Genomic DNA, 9,051 nt, shown 5'->3' with positions numbered 1-9,051 from the left:
CCTACCTGAGGCTGTGTGATTATTTAAAAAAATTGTTGATCCATATGCTATTGAGTGTGGTGTAGTTTGGGAAGAACAATATTTTTTTATTTCTCGTAAAACCATAAACCATGGGTTTTACTCAAGGCATCAGTTTCTCAAAAAAAGAAGCAGAGGCGAGATCATGTGTAAAAATAATATGCATGTTAAGGACATTTGAATAATTATTCAATTCATACAGTAAAGTCTTTTTTGATCAACACAGTACAGGAATACAACTTTATATAATTGTGACCATTAGAGCACTATAAATATTCTCAGCAGACTATCACTTTTGGTGGATCACAATGATTTCCTAATATGTGATTTCCCTTGATGGTCCAATGCAACTGTTTTTATCTAAATATCAATTCATTTCAGTGTAACCATTAAGTATCTTAATGTGATTGTTTTCAATTAAAATGGTCAAAAATAAACAAAAATAGCTTCTTAGCAAAGAGCAATTTCTCAAGCAAGAATTTGCTAGGACTGCCTGGGAGGGGTCTGAGTGGAAGGGGAACATTTTAAACTAGCTGTTATTGGCAGAGAGGTTTGGAATTCTCTTATTTGTCTATTAACTAATTTACCGCCTGATGACATTACCAGGCAGGCCCAAATCCATCCCACCAAAACAGGCTGACATTTCAGGTGGTCTTTTTAAACACCTTACACTAAAAGGGCACTATCATCAGTTTCACAGTATTATTCCAACCTCGTAGTGTGAAAATATATATACAACACAGGAAAATAACATTTTTGACTGCCCTAGGCTTTTAAAACACAAGGAACTTCAGGAATGAGTTGTGCAAAATATATAGTATCTGTTGCCAAGCTTTTACTTCTGCAAACAAGGAGATTTCCAGCCCTCACAGAGAGTTTATGACTTATGGTGATAACAAGTGCTGCAGTGACACTCTGTATGATTCGTCAGCTTGATGTTGTCGACCACCACCTGAGAGGAGAGAGAATCAAGAGACAGAGAGATGGTTTTAAAAAACACATTTGGTAAATTTGAGTTGTTCTTAAATATTACGTTTAGATGTTATGTGATACTAGGAATGTTGTCATGTCAGGTGATCAAACTTTATGTAGCTGAAGATATCAATCCCAACTCCTATACCGAAATAGCTAATCATTGTCTTACCCTTTTCCCTTCTTTTGCAACGCAGCATGTGGCTTCAGAGGTGATGTTCTTTGGGACCAACATGGTTTTCTTGGACCGTAGTGGGGTTGGAAAAGCTCTGGAGAAGCAGCAGCCTGTACACTGATAGACAGGGGCGCCCGGGTTTGAGAAGACTTTGTTCTCCCTCAGTTTGCATTCTTCACAGCCCACTGTAAAGATAATAAAGACATTAATTAACAGAAAATCTATTGAACAGTCTGATCTGTAAACTTGATGCACCATGCAACACCAATGTGTTGTCTCTCTTCCTTGTAAGCACACACTTTTTGGGAGTAAGGAGGTCATGTACCAATTTATATTCTCTCTAATGACAACCTACTCCAAGAACAACTCACCAATCATTTTGTTTCCAGAACATGTAGACCATTAATAAAAACAGTACTTTCAAAGTAATGTAACGTAAAACTTACTGTTTGTCATGTCACTGTTTGGATAAGAGTCTGCGATATACAGAAGTATGGACAGGATGAGGGACACTCCAGTTAATTTAAACAAGCACATCATAGTGGTGGGTGGCAATAACCTGACAAGAAAAATGAAGAAAACCATAGTTGAAAACTCATTAACACAAAAACAGCAGTGAAACAATACAATGGAAACCCAATATATTGAGTGGAAAAAGCATTACCTGTTGTATGTGTCTCTTGGTGGAAACCTGTTCAGCGTTCAGTGAAGAGCCTACTGCTCCCATCATTAACTTTTATACCGCTGTCCCTCTGCCCATGTGCTCAACGGGGATTAGGTGAACCCCTCCAACCTTATCAGTGATCTCTGCGAGGCATTGACCACTTAGCTACCTGCCTCATAATCCTTGAAATGAAAAAAGGTACAGCACACGCGGTCACAAGTCAAAACACACTTCCATCCTGACTCTGGATGGGAGCTTTTAATCCCTTAAACAGATGGGATGTTGTTACTAGATAACTGCTGTTATGTCTCAGAGGGCGAGGCAGGGTCATTGGGTCATTAGTTTAACTTATGTTCGTGGTCTTTTGCTTTGTAAATCATTAAATCTAAAGTCATTTTTAATACTTTGAATATCTGATTCCTCTTTCCATGCAGGATTATAATCCCCCCCCCCAAAATAAGTAAATATATACACTAAAAGTGAAAGATTTGTCGTGAAATAAATGGGGTTTCTTATATAAACCATGAGGACTAGTCCATGGCCGAGCTTTGTAATCCTCCGGGACAGTGCTAACATGAATGCAAGCAATGAATAATGAATGTTGAATATTAAAGGGGCAATCTGTGATTGCTACATACATTTTTTGTCTTTTATATTTGTGATAAACACTGAGTGTACAAAACATTAAGAACACCTTCCAAATACCCCCCCCTCTCAAACCTGTGTGCCCCTGTCTATCAGTGTACAGGCTGCTGCTTCTCCAGAGCTTATCCAACCCTACTACGGTCCAAGAAAACCATGTTGGTCCCAAAGAACATCGCCTCTGAAGCCACATGCTGCGTTGCAAAAGAAGGGAAAAGGGTAAGACAATGATTAGCTATTTCGGTATAGGAGTTGGGATTGATATCTTCAGCTACATAAAGTTTGATCATCTGACATGACAACATTCCTAGTATCACATAACATCTAAACGTAATATTTCATCTGTTGTACCCCATAAGAACCCAAAATATAAGCTTGTTTTACTCCATTGTTTGTAAACAATGTAATTGTAAACAAACACTTTATAGTCTCAAAACATAGATACAACTATAATATTGATATCATGGATGGTCAGTCCTTGCATCAATTGCTCTGTCTATGAATTTGAGTGTTAACACTTCTCCATCCCCATCCTTCAGCTGTTTACCAAAAAAGTGGTGGGGTCTCCGCTTTGTTATTGTTTAAACTGCTGTTTGCCCCTTTAAGATGCAGTACTATCTCTTCATCTTTCTGTTTACCGGTGTGTTTTTAAATCTCCCGACCTTGGTTGCGTTGGAGACTAGACCTGGCAGATGTAACTCAATACGCATTGAGGATAGCACATGAAATGTCTGAGATTTAAAGGCTCTTTTTAGCTTATGGCGCAATCATGTCATGACTCATAAATATTCTTTACTCCACTCTTACAGTAATTGTATTCTAGGATTCAGAATGTTAATTGGCTTCTTTAATACATTTTCTACAGCCAATCAACAATCAGCCCAGACACAGCCAAGAAAGCAGTCCTATTTGCGCTTGTTACATCGGAGCAGTTTCTTAAAAGCCTTTTTGAAGTCCTCATTGAAGCTGGTGTAGAGCAGGGGGTTGATGAGTGAGTTAACGTATCCCAGCCACGTGAGGAAGTCCGACACCTGTGCTGAGGCATGAAACACCCGGATGCCCACCAGCAACTCTTTAACAAAGAAAGGCAGCCAGCATAGGATAAAAGCCCCCAGGATGAGGCCTAGTGTGAGGGCAGCCTTCCTCTCTCTGGAGGCACAGATCTGGGTCCTCTCATCACAAGTCCCCCAGTCCCCCGCTACCTGGCTTGGGCCGGTGGGATCGTTGACTCTATTCAGCTCTGTGTTTAGCACGGGATCTGAGGTAGACAGCTCAGACGCACAGAGAGACGTTGGTGCAATGCAGCAGCTACTGAGGCAGTTGTGGCTGCTAGCTCTCTTCTTACACAGGCTCCCAGAGGAGCTCTGTTTGTGGTACAAGGTCCGGGCAGCAATGAAGATCCTGTAGTAGAGGATGAGGATGAGGGCCATGGGGATGTAGAAGGCCCCGAAGGTGGAGTAGATGGTGTAGCCGATGTGGTCATGCTCGATGATACACTTGGTGTAGTTGCCGAAGTTGTCATCCCCGCTGTGCCTCCAGAACAGAGGCGGCACTGAGATGAGGATGGAGATGGTCCACACGACGGTGACCATGATGGCGGCGCGGCGCGGGGATCTCTTGCAGGCGTACTCCAGGGCGTTGGTGATGGCCCAGTGGCGGTCCAGGGCGATGGCACATAGATGCAGGATGGAGCAGGTGCAGCAGATCATGTCCACGCTCAGCCACGCCTCACAGACTATACATCCCAACATCCACCTCTTTGTGGCGATGTAGAGGACGCTTAGGGGCATCACCAAGATGGCCACCAGGAAGTCAGTGACAGCCAAAGAACAGATCAGGTAGTTGGCGGGCAGGTGGAGTTCTTTGGTGTTCATGATCGCAAGTATGACTGAAACGTTCAATAAGGCAGTGATCATAGTCACAATGCTGAGGAGGGTCACAACCAGCACCATATCATTCTCTGGTTTCATTTAGAAGCAGCCTGCGGTTTCTGACATGCAGTTTGTTTAAACTTTTAAGCTCTACAACTATCCACCATATATTCCTCTTTCTCTCATTAGGATACATTTGGCTGTGTCCCTACTCCAACGCAGATCCTTTTCTCTCTCTTACTTCCATGCTTTCCCTTATTTGGAGCCAACTGTGAAGGGAAAGAAAACAATATTTGGGGTTTATTATTTATTATTTTTTTGTGTGAAAAAACATTGATTTGAGTAAGTTATGCATAACACAGTAAATTGAATAAGATACATGTTGAAGTTTTTGTCCTCAAAATGTCACTTCTTCTCAATGAGTAGATCACTCAGACAACCTTTTTCCACAGGGTGGCAGAACTGATCAGGGAATCTTTGAGCCAAGTAAATCAGTGAGCCAAATATTCAGTCATATTGGAGGCAGTTATGCTCAGCATCCCAACTCAATGCAGCCCTATGACTCAATGTCAATACTCAGCATAAAGCCCTAAATGTAACAATTTTTCCCTAAACTCAATTTAGGAGTATGGGGAGCACACATAATTGTATTATTACATACTAAGGAGCAGGAGTAGATGGCTGTTTGCATACAGGGCTTTAAAAACCATGTTAAAAATGACACATTTCAGTCAGAGTGACACTTCCAAAGGTTTCAACTGTTGATACAAAAACAACAATTATGAAAAGACAATTGACAAACATGTCTAGCCTGATGTGTGTATCCATTGAGCAAGGGAAGCCTAATATGAACAATATTCAAATGGTTTTGTAATGCGATACTACTGGCGGCAGAGAAGTCAGGCGCAGGAGAGCAGAAAATGATTTACAACGGTTGTGTTTAATAACCATAAACCACCGTCAATAGAATAATAATAATAAATGGGTCAAACAAAACCCGGTAAATACCAGCATACCGTGCACAATACAACAATTAATTTCGGGCAAGGATATGGGGGGGGGGGGGGGCAGAGGCCTAAATACGCAACATGGAATTGATGGAATTGGAACCAGGTGTGATGGAAGACAAGACAGAACCAATGGAAAATGAAAAGTGGATCGGCGATGGCTAGAAGGTCGGTGACTTCGACCGAACAAGGAGAGGAACCAACTTCGGCAGAAGTCGTGACAGGTTTCTTGTGCATATGCCACTTTCCCTTTCAAATTAAGAATTTATATCTGCCCTGTGCAATCAGTGTTCTTCAAATAATTGAATGGTGTCATAACTATGTAATTTCAGCTAGTAGCTCTTCAAGTTTAACCACTTTGTTGAGTAGAAATACCTGCCATTACATGGTGTGGCTTACACTATTGCTTTTCAACTGTTTGGTCAAGGCAGCAGCTGAGTTCGATTTTCATTTTGGAAGTCAATCCAAGCCGCTCTGTGGCATAACATCAATGGTCATACTGTGCCCCATACACCGGAGAGCATTGTGTCCACAAGTGACTGACATGACTCATGCTAAAGAGATTGGTCATGCAAGGTCATCACCCTTCATCACTTTGTCTACTGCTCAAACATACACAGGCAGTTCACTCAGTCACTCCCATTGATACATATTAAATATTTGTGCTGGGTGTTTTATTATTTTTCATTTGCACACATTGAACATACAGTTGTTAGGACTTTAACTTAAAGTTCACATTTGTGGCATGCATGCCTTCTATTCTAGACATCGCAGCACCTGCACCACCTGTGCCATGATGAAAGCTTGGGATCGTCTTGTTTGAGTTGGTCCTGATATTTCTCATTAAACTCAAGAACCTATATTGTAGAGGTTATTATTTACCATGTTTGCTTCTGGCAATGCCAAAATGCATTCAAAGATTAAATGAAGAAGATGAAGGAGCAAAGCAAGCATAAAAACGGGAGCTGATCCCTAACCAACATACCGTAACAACATAAACAAAAATAGGCTATATATAAATATTACATTTTATAATATGATAGTGGCCTTTAGCCGCAGTATGATAAAATGAAACTATAACTGGGGAAAATCGTTATGTAATATGGTATGCTACCAAATTGGGCAACATAAATCAGGCTACAAATGTGGGCACATAGCCTACCTTCTGAATTGTTCAATCTTCGTTTATCCATTACAACAAATGTTGTGTGTTGGTGATGGGACTCTCAAATATGTCTGAAGTCGGCAGTATAGTATTATTCGCTAGTGCGTCCGCACCTCGAGATATTCCTCATCTCAGGAGTAAGGACAGGTCAGACGGACATCCATCACTTCAGAGGAATGCACGAAATCGCAAGTGCAGGAGTTTGGCACTGTCCAACTGCCGCGCGCGCGCCAATGAGGGAGCATTTTTTCCCGGAACGGAGTGACGGTAGGGCTCTCTGTCTCCTGGAGTACAAAATGTGACATTAGGCTACTCCATAGAGTGAGATGCTAGCAACATAGCCACGTTCGTGCATTGGCGATGGATGGAACTTTCCCGCCATGCCATACAAGTATGCACATAATACAGTAGTAGCATTTGTGCTCATTTGCGCAACACATGCATATGCATGACATTACTATTAATGAACATCAACTCCATGAAGATGAGCATCAATGATCACCCATTGGATATCGGCTATTGTCAGTGTTATAGTCAAAACAGGGGTTCCCAAACCTTTCCCCCCAGGCCCCCCTTTTTATTTTACATTTGAGAAATTCACATTCACAAAAGAACCAATTGGGGAGAAAAGGGGGTAAAAGTACAAAAAAAACGAAGACTATCCATGTCCAATTCCTTTGACTCCTCGACTTGAGAAGGTCTTAACTCAGCTTCTGAATGTCACGGAGACAAATCAAGATATTCCCCTGTGCGTAAGAGTCATGTCTTCCTCTGGCATTTTACAGCATGTTTAGCCTAAAGCATCGCGGATGTATGCGGCGTTTAAGATCGGTATAAACAATCTCAAACAATCTCTATATTAAAATATACATCTATAATTGAACCCCTCAAATCAATGAATATCCCACCCTCTAGGTTGGAAATCCCTGAGTCAGAGAATCTACCCCTACAATATGCAGGTCATCCCAACCAATACCCCAAATAATGTTGCTGAGTGAGGTAGCTGTCTGAGTCCAGTACACTATTGTATAAGTGTATAATGTAGCTCTTTTCCCATCTGTCGCTGACCTAAATGGCATCCCTGAACTCATGCTTGCCAACATTCAAGCTCTTTCTTGATGCTTAATGTTCCATAATAGCTAGGAGACATGATCGGATACATTCTCTGATCCCTGAAAAGTGTGAGTTTCCAAAACATTTTCCCCTCAGTTCATGGGCATGTTGGACAGGATAGTGGTTCCAGTCCCAGATGGTATCCTTGAGCTAAGGTACTTAGTCTGAATTGCCTCAGTAAGCATCCTGCTGTATAAATGAATATGGAGACCAGTAATGCGATATAAATTGTCCATGGATGAGTAGCCTACTTGTGTGGCTACTCATCCTACTTGTCTTTGCAATGTGGTTCTTATGAGGATATTTGATGAATACAAATTATTGGCACCCTTGATAAAGATGAGCAAAAAAGACGTAATAAAATAAATAATGCAAATACTGAGATACATTGTATGTAAAAAAAGGGGGAATTATATTATATTATACTAACACAATTGCTCTAAGAAATACTATAGATTTTATTTAAATTGTACTTTTTTTCTCAAAATGAAATGGGTCACAATTATTGGCACCCCTAATTTTCAATACTCGGGCACCCTCCCCCTGCGAGGATCAAGGCACTGAGCCTTTTTCTAAAATGTTTTATGAGATCCTCCATCTGCGCTTATGGACCGCGCTCTTCAATTCAAACCATAGGTTTTCAAGTCCGGAGACTGAGATGGCCATTTCAAAAAGCAGATTTTGTGGTCAATGAACCATTTCCTTGAGAAGTTTGATGTGTGCTTCGGTTTATTGTCTTGCTAGAAGATCCACTTGTGATCAAGTTTCAGACACCTGGCAGAAGCAACCAGGTTTTTGGCGAGGCATAGTTTATACATTTTGGACCTGACTGTATGTGCATATTCAGAGTCCTTTGGCAGGAAAAGTGTAAGAACACTATCATCTCTCGTTCTCTCTCATATACACTACATGACCAAAAGTATGTGGACACCTGCTAGTCGAACATCTCAATCCAAAATCATGGGCATTAATATGGAGTTTGTCCCCCCTTTGCTGCTATAACAGCCTCCACTCTTCTGGGAAAGCTTTCCACTAGATGTTGGAACATTGCTTCCAGTCAGCCACAAGAGCATTAGTGAGGTCGGGCACTGATGTTGGGCGATTAGGTCTGGCTCACAGTCTGCGTTCCAATTCATCCCAAAGGTGTTCGATGGGGTTGAGGTCAGTGCTCTGTGCAGGTCAGTCAAGCCTTTCCACACTGATCTCAACAAACTATTTCTGTATGGACCTCGCTTTGTGCACGGGAGCATTGTCATGCTGAAACAGGAAATTGCCTTCTCCAAACTGTTGCCACAAAGTTGGAAGCACAGAATCGTCTAGAATAGTGGTTCCCAAACATTTTGTTGTCCCGTACCCCTTCAAACATTCAACCTCCAGCTGCGTACCCCCTCTAGCACCAGGGTCAGCGCACTTTCAAATGTTGT

At 41.6% G+C, this 9,051-nt stretch overlaps 2 protein-coding genes across 3 annotated transcripts; both read right to left on the bottom strand.

Moving 5' to 3' along the window:
- Window positions 1-161: 161 nt before the first annotated feature.
- On the bottom strand, window positions 162-2,546 carry LOC129812618 (glycoprotein hormones alpha chain 1-like). 2 transcript variants are annotated; one of them, XM_055864336.1, is made up of 4 exons: window positions 1,830-2,546; window positions 1,612-1,724; window positions 1,163-1,350; window positions 162-970 (listed from the first exon to the last, which is right to left on the bottom strand). In XM_055864336.1, exons 2-4 carry the CDS (start codon window positions 1,703-1,705, stop codon window positions 896-898), a joined length of 357 nt encoding a protein of 118 aa, XP_055720311.1. In that variant the 5' UTR covers window positions 1,706-1,724; window positions 1,830-2,546; the 3' UTR covers window positions 162-895. The 2 variants fall into 2 exon arrangements, with proteins under 2 accessions (XP_055720311.1, XP_055720310.1); XM_055864335.1 differs by having other exon boundaries at window positions 1,612-2,546.
- Window positions 2,547-2,608: 62 nt separating this feature from the next.
- LOC129812617 (5-hydroxytryptamine receptor 1E-like) lies at window positions 2,609-6,898 on the bottom strand. The gene is made up of 2 exons (XM_055864334.1): window positions 6,512-6,898; window positions 2,609-4,611 (listed from the first exon to the last, which is right to left on the bottom strand). The coding sequence occupies exon 2, from the start codon at window positions 4,439-4,441 to the stop codon at window positions 3,377-3,379; it is 1,065 nt and encodes a 354-aa protein (XP_055720309.1). The 5' UTR covers window positions 4,442-4,611; window positions 6,512-6,898; the 3' UTR covers window positions 2,609-3,376.
- Window positions 6,899-9,051: the final 2,153 nt, after the last annotated feature.

Source organism: Salvelinus fontinalis, chromosome 16 (assembly GCF_029448725.1).
Source record: "Salvelinus fontinalis isolate EN_2023a chromosome 16, ASM2944872v1, whole genome shotgun sequence".
Classification (NCBI taxonomy): domain Eukaryota; kingdom Metazoa; phylum Chordata; class Actinopteri; order Salmoniformes; family Salmonidae; genus Salvelinus; species Salvelinus fontinalis.
This window is presented reverse-complemented; position numbering and strand designations above follow the sequence as displayed.